Raw genomic sequence first — 12923 nt, 5'->3', positions numbered from 1 at the left:
AGAATTCATGCTAGAATATTATTATTAATTAACATCTCATGAACTAATAACAATTGAAAATAACAATAGAATCATGTAACCTATTATAGATTCCCATTGTATCTAATACAAATTTTAAATTCAAGTTATGAACTATCACAATAGTTCAAACGATTTAACTATTGCACAAGACACATGTATTATGGTTTGAACTCTTCAAATATAATATAAAAATATTTCGTAAATAAATTTTAGACACAATAAACCACTGCTCTGATACCACTGAAGGATTGCGTATAGGTGTTCGTAACACGCAGCGGAAGACAATAACAATCCTAGGCAGATCTTTTTATGTTTAAAATTTATTTACATGTCAATAGATCAGATCTAAGACGTACCTGGTGAAGAGAGTCTCGTTTCAAAATTTCTTCGATAGTGCGAAAGACTCTATGCGTATCCACACCGAGACTGATCCTTGCTATCAACTCTTTGATCAATGAAACCCGCGAACAAATTGAACGAAATATTGTGTTGAAATTTTTCACAAAAATCTCAACTCAATGTTAGAAGAACAAGGAACACTTTTCTTGCAATTATATTTTCTCACTTGGCTTTGTATTGCACTCTCACTTTCACAAAGTGGGTTTTCTTCTCAAGAAAAAAAATTGTGCAAATTTTGTTCCATCACCCTTTATATAGCATCACCTATAAACCCTTTTCCTATTTGATTGAGGTAATAATTTATTTAGGGTAAAAATTTATTCCAAAATAAATCACAATCGAATTGTATGGAAATTCGGAAATCACGTTTTAACTAAACGTGACTGCCGAACCAATCCAACTTAATGTTGGAGTTGGTTGGATTCAATTCATACGTCCTTTTATGGATTTTTCCTATCCAATTCCAAATTGGTAAATTAATTAATATTTTATATATATAACTTTTATATAAATCAATATTAATTCATATTATATATATCTCAAATATATTTCAACCAAGAAAAATAATTTATTTTCTATTCTAAATAGAAACTTCAATTTGTTCACAATATTAATTATATCCTCTGTGCTAGCAAAGAATATAATAATATTTCATTTGGACTAATAACTAAATTTATTTAACTAATTAAATTCTTTAATTTAATTAACAAATAATAAAGTAACTAATCCTTTAGCAAAGATCAGAACACTCGTTAGTGTGCGACCCCATAGGTTCAATACTAAACCGGTAGTAAATTGATCACATCAATATACTAATCAAGGGTGGCGTCTAGCAACACTCCTTAACGACCGAATAGAATGAAGTATACAATTTACTCTCACGAACCAGTAGAAGAATAATGTAGTAATTCCTCTTGTCCTTATAGCTCTGGGTCACCCTAGGATATGGTTCAACTGTCAAATCTTAATAGGCGACCAACTATTAATAATAACTATGATATATAAAAGAATATCAAATGCCATATATTTTTATATCAAATAACATTCACAAAAATATGTTCAAATCATCAAATATGAGATTGGATATAGGGCATATCTACTATATCCCTAACACATGATACTAATGGTTTCCTCTTTTAACAAGTTCAACTTCAATTGGAAAAGCTGTAACCATACCTTTACCATCCTCTTTTTGGTGTTTAACTTTTGTGGGATTTTACATGATAAAGGGAGTTTTGTGGCCCTTCTACTTTTTCACTTTGGTTCTTTTTCAGATTTAAAGAAAAAGGAGGGACATGTGAGGTCCTCTTTACTTTTCAGGTCATCTGAAAGTAAACATACCTCTAATACTAATTTGTATCATCTAATATGACCCTTTTCACTGAAGTCTTTCAGTCAAGTACTTGCCATTGACCCCAATCTGAGAGTTGCATTCTACCACTTCATTTACTACCTCCTTTTATCTCAAATGTAAATGAAAGAGCTTAAGCATGTTTTAAAAAGTAAAATGCTTTAACATGAATCTAACTGCTGCTGAATTTCAAGTCCCAATAATGCTGAATGACTTGAGCAAGTTAAAAAGGCAGCCGGGAGCACTAAGCTCCCGCTATGCACGGGTCCAGGGAAGGTCTATTGTACGAAGCTTTACCCTGCATTTCTGCAAGAGGTTGTTTCCATGGCTCGAACCCATGACCTCCTGGTCACGTGGCAACAACTTTACCAATTACGCCAAGGCTCCCCTTCACGCTTGAGTAACTGAACCCTTTTCTATTTCTGAAGTGACCTTTCAAAGGGAGGAGTGGGAAAGAGAGAAAAGCACTCACTGACAGAAATCAATTGCTAGATTGAGCAACTCTACTTTCATGAACTTCTCAGAGGACCACAAACCAAGTGATGATCAAGAAACATGATACATTGGAAGAAAGTTACTCCAAATTACTACTTCTCTGTAGGCTGTCAAATCTATGCAAAATGCATTTCCAAAGTAGAAAAATATACACAAGCCCTAACTATCCTCTAAGGACATGACTAATCGGCATCGTCTTCAGATGGAGATAATTCACCAATCTTAAATGATCATCAAGATTTCCAGACTACTCTCTGAAGTACTTCTCTAATTGCTCCAACTGATACAGTTTTCAATCCATTTGACTGCAACGGGAAAAAGATCAGAGAAGAATGAATACACATCTTTACTCGCAATTTAACCAAAAGATACAACATATTAATCTTGGAAAAGCACACACGAGAGTTAATTTTTCAGTTAGTATTCCATGACAAACCTTTGATTCAATAGCAATGGATAAAATCCCATCAATCTTGGAAGATTGAACCGTATGGCAATCCATTTGTAGGTCGGTTAGTGCCTCCATAATCTTAAGTAACAAGCCCTCGCTCCAAAGACACCTCATCTTGATCGAGACTTCCTTATCGATCATACTGATGACAATACCATCAGCTGAACTGCCTTTCAGTAATTCATTACAGCTTTCAGGTTCCATTTCATCCATATCACATGCTTTCCTCTTTAACGATCCATTGACGTCATTGAATTTGCTAGTGCCACAATTATCAGATGTCTGCTCTGCAGTATCATTTGTTTTTTTTCCTGATCTAGCTTCCAGCTCTTGAACTCTCCTCTCAAGCTCTTTCATGTATTCTATTGTCTCGTCAAGTAGTGATATTTTGTCAACCTGCAAACACAAAGGCAAAGCATAATACTTGATCAATGTGCCGTCAAACAGCAGCTATTTGAACTTGAGAAAATCTTCCAGTACCTTGCCACCAGTCGGCAGCATTGATGCAAGATGCATAAATCTCTCGTTTATCTTTTCTCTTCGCCTTCTCTCTGAAATAACACGGCTTCTATCAATGTCATCAACCTCCGGTCTCCAAAGGCCGTTCTTTTTACGATTCTCTCTGCTGAATTTATGTGTAACACCACCATGCATTCTAGGAACTTCAAGAAGTACCTTCTTCAATAGTTTTTGTGCAGTTCCTATTCTTGGCGCTTCAGTATCATTCTTCCAACCAGCAAAGCTTGACTTTTTGTTAATATTTCTAAAATGTGGTCCCAAAGTTAATTGGTCAGAGCTCTTTAGAAGCTTAGAAATGACAGCTTGATATTGAGCGTCATCTCCTTGGTGATCTAAAAGATGCAGTTTATTCTGATTGTGCTCTTCACGGTCTATTGGGCAAGGCTTAGTTTCTTTCTCTCCACTCGAAAGAGGGGACAACTTTTCATAATTTTGAGAGATGCAGTCACTGGAATTCAAAGAATTATGCACACCGTTACTCATATTATCATCCACGAACTTCCAGCTTTGAGCTTGTGAAGTTTCCCCTATAACGCCTACCACCATTAAAGAATCTTCTGCCTCTTGATTGGCCACAAAACCGTTTGAACTATCATGCGGTGAACTGTTGTTTATTTCAACTGGATAAGCATCACTTTCAAGTACATTATGATCAAGCTTTCGGCTAGCAACATTCATGTCATCTTTTGCATCATTGGAGTTGTAATTAGGCCTCTTCGAAATAACAGAGTGATCAACCTCAAAGGAATTTTTTATTTGCTGAATGAGGTTGGGATCTTCTAAGACCTGTAAAAAACATGTTTCAACAAGGCAATATATCATTGAAAGTAATTAGTGATATCGTGCAAAACATCATAAAGATTGACAAGACAAATTGAAACTAGCTTACAAGCTCGGTGACTCCCAGCTCAATAACGCCTCCTAAATATGGAAAGCATACGACAGTCTACAAGTTGCGAAGAGAGGAAAAGTTATCGATCAACCACATACTCTATGGAAAAAGAATGAATGACAAATCAGGAGCTGATGCATACTCCTATCTGTTAGTAGAGAGTTGTTTCATGCATTTGGCAAATTTTAGGAGATAGATAACACAATCCAAAAATATTCGCGCAAGGGTAAATATTTGAATTTTTGTGTGTGCACGCTCGTCGTGTGTGTGTGTGTGTGTGTGTGTGTGTGTGAGAGAGAGAGAGAGAGAGAGAGAGGGAGGGAGGGAGGGAGGGAGAGAATTAATACCTGGATAGATGCACTCTGATGAGACGAAGAGGATTTGATTAGTAACATGGAAAAACCAAAAAGAAAGAGATTCAGATTTTTCAGTTGAATTGATATCTAAGGGTGTGCATTATCTGGGTTTAACTAAAACAACTGACCAAACAGAATTATCAGATCTTTTGGTTAGATTTTTTGGGTATTTCGGCTGGTTTCAGTTTTCATTTATCAAGTTCTAAGTTTTTGAGGTTCGTTTTCTTTTCTAAGTTTAAAGACACAAACCAAAATGATCCAAAAGGACCTATTCCAATTCAGTGATTAGTTTGCCAATCTACAAACCAAGAAACAAACAAAACACTAAAAAAACCCAGAATCGAGGAAATGCACACCCTTAAGGATATCGTCTTAGACTGGCAGTGCAGTTAACGCTGATATATAAACTATACTTGCCTTTGCTAGCAGAGAGCGAGAAAATACTCTACTCTCTGCTTGGTGAGCATTGCATAGCCAGATTGTTTGATTCGTCGCTGAGGTCTTCCCTGGCAACCTGTGTAATTATTTTACAGCAATTAAAATAGAAACTACAATGACTGAGTTCTGCCCTGCTGTTTTAAGAAGAAGAAAGATATTGACCATTTACTTTCCTATCTACTTTTAGAACAAGCTAAAGTGAGCATTGTTAGTAAACTTTAAACCCAAAAGAGAGCAACACTCAACTTGAAGATCAAGTAAGCAAATTATTTCAGGAGACAACAAGAAAGATTGTTATTCTTCATTAATTGAGGTTATGAACTTTGTGTTATCCTTGTTTATTGCAGCTAAATTATAAGTTCTGATCAATACATCAGAAAACAAATATTGGTTGCACAAGATTTGGAATGTCAGGAAATTTACCCTTGTCCAACATTGAAGACGAAAGACATGCATACTAAGAAATACCACTCCGTATCAGTGAGATCTTCAGGAGATAATGCAGCTGAGGGCCTTTTAGCCTGAGGTTGTAAGTCTTCTTCACCTTCACCTGTTAAGAGTGAACTATAAAGTTCTCGCAATTGCTCAGTTCTGTGCAACCCAAGTTGGTCTTCATTAACTTCCCCCACCTGAACTGTCTTCCTAGTCTTGATATCCCCATTATAGTACCCATCACTCCATTCCAACACCCTAGAAGATAATATCCCACATATTTAGAACAATATCTTCAAACCAAATCTACAATGAAACATGCTTCTAAAAGGGATATATGGGGGGGGGGGGGGGTTGAGGATCTTAATAGCTCAGATGGTTGGTTACCTGAACTTTCACCTTGTAATTCCCTTCCCTCATTTCCCCTTCCCCGCCCAAATTTTTTTTCTTCAAAAAAAGGGTTATATAAAAGGAATCCTGGGGAAATAAAGTCTGTGTACCAAGCTTCCGCTATGCATAGAGTCCTGGCACATTGAATTTTTCATACACGACCTTAACTTGCATTTCTGCAAGAGACTGTTTCCGCAGCTTAAACCCGTGAAATCCTGGTCACTCGGCAACAACTCTTACAGTTGTGCCAAAGGTCCCCTTCTTGGGGCTAAAAATTATCAAGAAATAGTAACAGTGGTTGAAATCAAATTGACATATCTTATTTCCTAAATGTGCAAGAACTTCAACTAGGAACCACCTATATGAACAAAGGGGATACCTTAAATACCATCATTCTTCACCTAAACCTCAAAACTGGTCCATTATTCTAAATATTTTCTCTACAATGAAACTCAAGTAAAATATGAAAAATACAAGTAAAAGAGAATGAATAGGCCTTATTACCCTGGCTGTGTAACTGGAGTTGACCAGAAGATTGCATAGCTCCATTGAATACCTCTAACAGCAAGAGCAAGTTGCTTTCTCAAGTTGTTTGGAACTCCATCTTGGTCTTGGTGTCCCATAGCCATTTTCAAGACTCTTAACTTTTAACTCCAAAATGACAATAAAAGAAACTCAGCTCCAACAATACACCAAAAACAACACCAAATTAGAATAAACCAAGAAAACAGAAATCTTGAACCTTGATCCCAAATAGGATCTTAAATCTCAGGACCAAATCTATTTTGGTCCAATTTCTTAACTACCTGATTTCATAAAACCATGGCTAAAAATCCATTTTTTCACAAGGATAATGTTAATGACTAAGCACCCTATTGAGCTAAAAATCATATAAAGATAGTGACATGCACAACTTGGCATGTATTTACCAACCAAAACTCAAGCTACTTAATTGCTGTTCCCACACAAATCCTTAAGTTATCGAAATGTACAACAAGTGGGATTTCAATGGTGGAGTAATTATGCTAAAGAATTGTACTGAAAAGGGAAAAGAAAAGGTTGAAAAAGCAATAAAAATCAAGTCTTTAAAGTCAGAAACTGAAACACTTTGGGCCTACAGTGAAAATCAAGAAGTGATTAATCTTTTCTTGTTTTCTCTGTATTTGCACCACAAAAGAGTAAACCAAAAACCATTAAAATTTGAAAACAAAAGAAGCAGAAGAAACAAAGCTGGTGGTTAGTGATGGCTGTTTGGAGAGGAAGAAAGTAAGCAATATTTATGTGAAAAGTGCTAAAATGACTCTGACTTGGACTATGACCAGTTGACACATTTATTCCTTTTTCTTAAATTTTTATTTTAAAATTAAAATAAAGAATTTTGAAGTTCTACATTTCTACTATAGAAAAATGTAAACTTTTATTAAAACTTTAATAATGACCATCAATTAATTGTTACGTCTCTGATTTTGTCAAACCAAAAAAAAAAATAGAATTATCTCAGTCCCAATAATTTTAGATGTGAATTTCGGTATAGATTCTTTAAGTATTTATATATCTAAAACTTACTAAAAATTACTAGTATAAATCAATATCAGTAATAATTAAAAATAATTTAAGAGATTTTGAGAAAATTATAATCGAAAAAAATTATTTGGCTCCTCAAATAGTAACAGCTTCACTCTATTCGCTCATTTTGATACTTTTACTTTTTGTTATATTTATATTATATTACGGAGAAGTTTATTCTCATTATGATTGATCCATGTCCCACTGCAATGCCCAAATTATTACTTTGAAGCTAATAAAGCCATGTGTTATAAACATTACAACTAATCAATTAAGAGTATTTTATACATTTAAAAAAACATTAGTACTAAGTCAACATCAGTAATAATTAAAAATACTTTAAAAGAGCTGGAGAAAATTATAATCAAAAGAAAAATTATTTGGCTCCTCAAATAGTAATAGCTTCACTTGGATGCTTCTTCTATTTTGATACTTTTATTTTTTGCTATATTTATATTATTACTTTACGGAGAAGTCTATTCTCATTATGATCAATTTGCGTCCTAATGTAGTGTCCTGACTTATTATTTTGAAGCAAATAAAGTCATATGTTATAAACATAAGTACAACTAATCAATTAATAGTATTTTGTACATTTAAAAACCTTTTATTCATTTCAAACTGCATAATTAAACATAGAACTTTTGGGAGGGAATTTTTTCTATTTTAATATAGCATTTTTAAATATATATGTCAGTCTCCTCTCATTTTCACCATTTTAGAAGCTATCTATCAAAATAATCTATTGAGAAACAAAACGTGTACATTATTCTCTCTACTCCTTTAGTCTTTAATCAAGAAAAGTAAAAAAGAGAAAGGATTAAAAAAAATAGAAAAATGACATTGTATAGTCATTGTAAAAATAATAGCAAAAGAATGTATAAAATTTGTATATAATATATATATGCACACACATTATGTATGTTCTATACAAAAATTATACAAATTTTATATATTGTTTCAGCTACCAAATGTAAATAGTTTCAGACACGGGCTAAAAGTGATAATACCCCATTAAAAATTAAGACAACGTGAAAAACAAATATATATTTTTTTTAAATAAGGAAAGTGGTAGTAAGAAAAATACGTATTGGACCTGAGTGTCTACACAAAACCACCAAGCTAAGAGGGTGTTTGGATTGGACAACCCCAACTTATTATTTTTCGGCTTAAAAGCTATTTCTACTGAAAAGTCACCTTTTTTAAGCCAATCCAACCGGACTCTAATTCTGTTATAAGAGTTACAAATAAAAGAATAACCACATACTATTACTTAATTATGGTGTAGCAAAAAATCTTAATATGCAAAACTTATTACTTGTATTAATTTTTTCAGTGCAAATATTGAATGCAAATAATGTTTTCTAAATAACAATGATAAAATGTTGTGTAAAAGCTATGGTCTCATGTGAAGCTCCAAATGGGGCCTAGCATTGCATAGATTTGAGAGCAGTGGCGGGACCATCCTCTTAAGCGAAGGGTTAACACTTTTTGTCGAAAAATTATATTATATAGTGCATGTTTGAACATAAGAAATATTTTCTTTTTTTTTTACAAAATCAACGCTTGTTTATAAAAAAAATTAATTTTACTTGAAGATACATTTTAGAAATTTTCAAAAATTTGAAAAACTTAAAAAAGTCGTTTTTCAAAATTTCAACTCACAAAACTTCAAAAACAACCAAAAATTATATTCATGTTCAAACACAACTCTAAATTTCAAATATCATTTTCACTTGAAAAACAATTTCATCCTATTTTAGGATTTTACCATTTTTACGTCCAAACGCCCACGTAGTCAAGTCATAACTTTACTATTATTGATATATATTATATGTTGAATACTTTGAACTGTTCTTTATATTTTGATATTATTTAATGAAATTTTTGATTCCTACTGTTTAAGAATGCACTTTTTTTTTAATTATAAAAAGTACCTAAAAACTTGCGAAAGCACGAATGACGACAACTTTGAAAAAGTCATTGACGCACATGTATTATCAAGATTCAAGACTAAAAGAAATTATTATACTCCTACCGTTTCAAATTAGATCGGTACTTTTCTTTTTAGTCTGTTCCAAAATAAATGACGTATTTCTAAATTTAGAAATAATTCAACTTTAAACTCTTTATTTTACCCTTAATAAGAAGCTTTTATAATCACACAAATATCATGGCTCCACAAAACTTTTATCCCTTAAACTTTTAAGACCACAAATTTTAATTTATTTTTTTTAAAATTTTTTGCCGAGTCAAACTATCCATTTAAATTGAAACGGGAGGAAGTAATAAAATTGAGCTATCACGTTCAATGTTACATACAAAAGCACGTGTTAATTATGACTGTCATAACAAATTTAGAAAAACAAGTTGTTATATATTCATACCATTTGTAATTTTTCCCGAAAATGCTTTTTTAACATATCGAAAAGTTATATCCCAGAAGTCAGAATATGTTTCATTCATTTTACTCGCACTAATTTATTCTAACTTAAAAGCACATGCAAATTCAAAATGATAGGTGGAACCAACCAAAATATATGTCAGTCTCATTCGACCTTGCATTTAATGAGTCCAAGGTCATAATTACTTGACAATATGGGTAAAAGTTATTTTCAAGATTTTTTATAAAAATATATATCTATGATATAAGCAAAAATTTATGAGTTCTAGAGTCGTTAATATGGGCTTGGCTCGTTAGGTCGGCCCCACCCAACCCGTAATTTAATAAGATTGGGCTAAGATTTTTGGAGCCCATTTAGAAATTAGGCTTTTAAGCCCGACCCAAGGAAGCCCATGGCCATGAGGCTTGACTGAGGCTGGGCTGAGCCGGCTTGTGGGCTTATGTATTTAATTAAAAATATAAAATATAAAAAAATAATAATAATAACAAGAAGAGTAGTCCAATCTCAAACTGTTAACATTTTATATGTGAATTTAAATACTTTTTGCTCTTAAAATTTTAATTATTTCTTAATGTTTAACTAATTTACATTGTATATAGTTATAAATTTAGATGAAATGAAGATGTTAAGAGATTTTTGTTTCACAAGAGGATTCAAATGTTGGCATTGGATATGTCATGATCACCTTGAAAAGATTTTTGAGTAGTTTGTTTTTAGTATTGACTTTTAATGAATGAAATATCGTCCTCCTATTTTTATGTTTTATAGTAATCTATTGGAACAACGTAAAAAATTATTAAGTTTTGCAAAAGCTTTCTATCCAACAAGTATATTTTTAGACTTATAAATGTCTCTATATGTGTGTGGGTTGCGCACATTTTAGGTTAAAACTTAAATTTTAAAAACAAATTAAAAAATTATTTTTAAAAATGATGTGCCGGCCCGTGCCTACGTAGGGCTGGGCTGGGCTAACTATTATAAGGCTCACCGAAATATTGGGCCGGTTCAACCCAGCCCATCAAATGCCAAAGCCCGTGTGGGCTGCCGGGCCAGCCCGTATTGACAGTTCTAATGAGTTCAATTGAATACAAACTCAACACTAAAGGTTACCTTTGCTTATTAGATTATGAGAATAATTAATGATCAAGATGTTATTATAATCACTATAATGGGAATTTTAGTTAAACGTAAGTACAAGATCCTTTTTGTTGGAGTAAGCACAGAATGGAATTAATACAGTGGATTTTGTAATAGATTCAACAAAATTTAAATGCTACGTTATATTCCCCGCAATGAATTGGAGTGTTGGACTCGTCAAGAGTATGACAATAATGTTTGGTGAGAATTCACCACTATGTCGTTATTGTTATGATAAAAATCAAAATATGGTGGATGTCTACTCTTCCTCCATAATCTTTCTCTTAAATGGATAATGACATATTTCATGACATATTTTCTTCATTTTTCATGCCTATATAAAGGCCTTGTAATAGATAGGAAAATACACACAATTGAAGAAGAAAATCTCTTCCTTCTCTCTATCTCTATTTCTTGTTCATGTTTTACTAAATTGCTTTTATTTCTTGTTCATGTTTTACTAAATTGTTTTTATTTCATAACACGTTATCAACACGAGTCTCTAACTAACTGTATATATATATCTACAAAAAAAAATTTACATCCGGAAATATTACAATTAGAAGCCATACATATCATCACATGGTTAAATGTAAAGAGAAACTACATATGGTAAGTAATGAAATGTAAGAAGGTATGATTATCTTATACTTGTCATTCCTTTAAAATCTCATATGCACACAACTTCGTACTACACCTGTATTGCATAAGCACATATTAATATTACATCTTTTATATCACATGAATGGAATAAAATTTTCGAAGTTCTATATGTGAAAATCATAGTAGCAGTTAATTGTTGATATGATGCATGTCATGGTAACCAAGGATATTTTATATAAATTGTCCTATGCATATTTATGTGTTAACTATCTTCAATCTGTCCTGCCGCTTTAAACATTTTCTTTTACTTGGATGAATATTTTTTTCCTTTTGGATTTTTACACTTGCATATAGTACCAAAAAAAAGGAATAAAAAATAAAATAAAATTGGTCATACTGATTAAAAGCATAAATCATCTTGAAGAAAACAAGAAATACTTCACATCTTTATCTAGGTTGATTAATTACTACTTCTATGATATTTGGAAAACAAACCAGCTATTTGAAAGTATACTTCATAATTTATGGTCGTATCATTTGAAAGCAAACAATGATTAGTATGATTACTAGAAGAGGTATTTTTGAGTATCCATGACCTACTTGATGCTTGCTACTGACTTACCATTTTTAAGTATTTTATATGAATGATGCACAAGCTACAACTGGTAAGTTGTTACCTATAATGTCACTTTTCAGGTAATATAAATGCTGAATTTATGTATTAGTACTATATATGTGTTGTTACCTATATGGTGTACTTTTGATAAATTTATTCACTAATTGCTTGGTTGAATTGTGAAGGAAAGTCATGGCGTTTAATCAAATCCAATAGGTAGGGTATACCTCGAAAACAATAATATTTTTGAGAGAGACTCAATAAATATTATGACAATGATTTTATGATCCTTTTAAACTCTTATAGAATTTAGAAGAAATATTCTGACTACAAACGGTTGTATTTCATATAGATGCTATAAATAATTAATAAAGATTTACACTAATTTGAGATTTGTACACTTATTTAAGAAAGCAAATTTGATTTGCTAAGTTGCAAATTAGTTTTGTATAACTTTCTTGGCATGTGATTGAAATTAAGGCTTGAGAATCAATCTCAATATTGTTTAGCCTATTATGCCATTGATTGAGGGTAAGACATGGGGATCAAGTCGTGATGCTCCATAATGATAAGAGTTGGGTTTGAGTCCCAATTTATTATGGCCTAACATGCCTTTATATTGGTAAGACATTGGGTTTGAGTCTCAATGTACCATATTGATAATATAATGATGACTAAAGAAAAATAATATATTTTTCATGAAAAGGCATGAAAATTGTCCCACTTGATTTGTTCCATTCTTGAAGTGAATGTGATAACAATGCATAATAAGTTTCAATGAAGACAATTGGTTGAACAATGAACGTGGGCGTTCCAAATATCAAAATAATAATAATCATCACTATGATTATA

General features: G+C 32.3%; 1 protein-coding gene across 1 annotated transcript; it reads right to left on the bottom strand.

Moving 5' to 3' along the window:
• Window positions 1-2243: 2243 nt before the first annotated feature.
• LOC104228885 (transcription factor EGL1) lies at window positions 2244-7010 on the bottom strand. Its single transcript, XM_009781428.2, has 8 exons — window positions 6249-7010; window positions 5346-5612; window positions 4902-4998; window positions 4476-4490; window positions 4126-4182; window positions 3198-4022; window positions 2703-3113; window positions 2244-2571 (listed from the first exon to the last, which is right to left on the bottom strand). The coding sequence occupies exons 1-8, from the start codon at window positions 6371-6373 to the stop codon at window positions 2500-2502; spliced, it is 1869 nt and encodes a 622-aa protein (XP_009779730.1). The 5' UTR covers window positions 6374-7010; the 3' UTR covers window positions 2244-2499.
• Between the last annotated feature and the right edge of the window lie 5913 nt (window positions 7011-12923).

This window comes from Nicotiana sylvestris, chromosome 8 (genome assembly GCF_000393655.2).
Source record: "Nicotiana sylvestris chromosome 8, ASM39365v2, whole genome shotgun sequence".
NCBI lineage: Eukaryota > Viridiplantae > Streptophyta > Magnoliopsida > Solanales > Solanaceae > Nicotiana > Nicotiana sylvestris.
Note: the sequence above shows the minus strand (reverse complement) of the source record. Positions and strands in the feature narration are given on the sequence as shown.

Bases quoted from the DNA above. Each gene is read 5' to 3' on its own strand.
- LOC104228885 (XM_009781428.2), bottom strand. From the start codon at position 6,373: ATGGCTATGGGACACCAAGACCAAGATGGAGTTCCAAACAACTTGAGA. The intron at 5,613-6,248 runs GTAATAAGGCCT...ATTATCTTCTAG, and splicing joins ACTCCAGTTACACAGCCAGG to GGTGTTGGAATGGAGTGATG. The intron at 4,999-5,345 runs GTAAATTTCCTG...ATAATTACACAG, and splicing joins GTCTTCAATGTTGGACAAGG to GTTGCCAGGGAAGACCTCAG.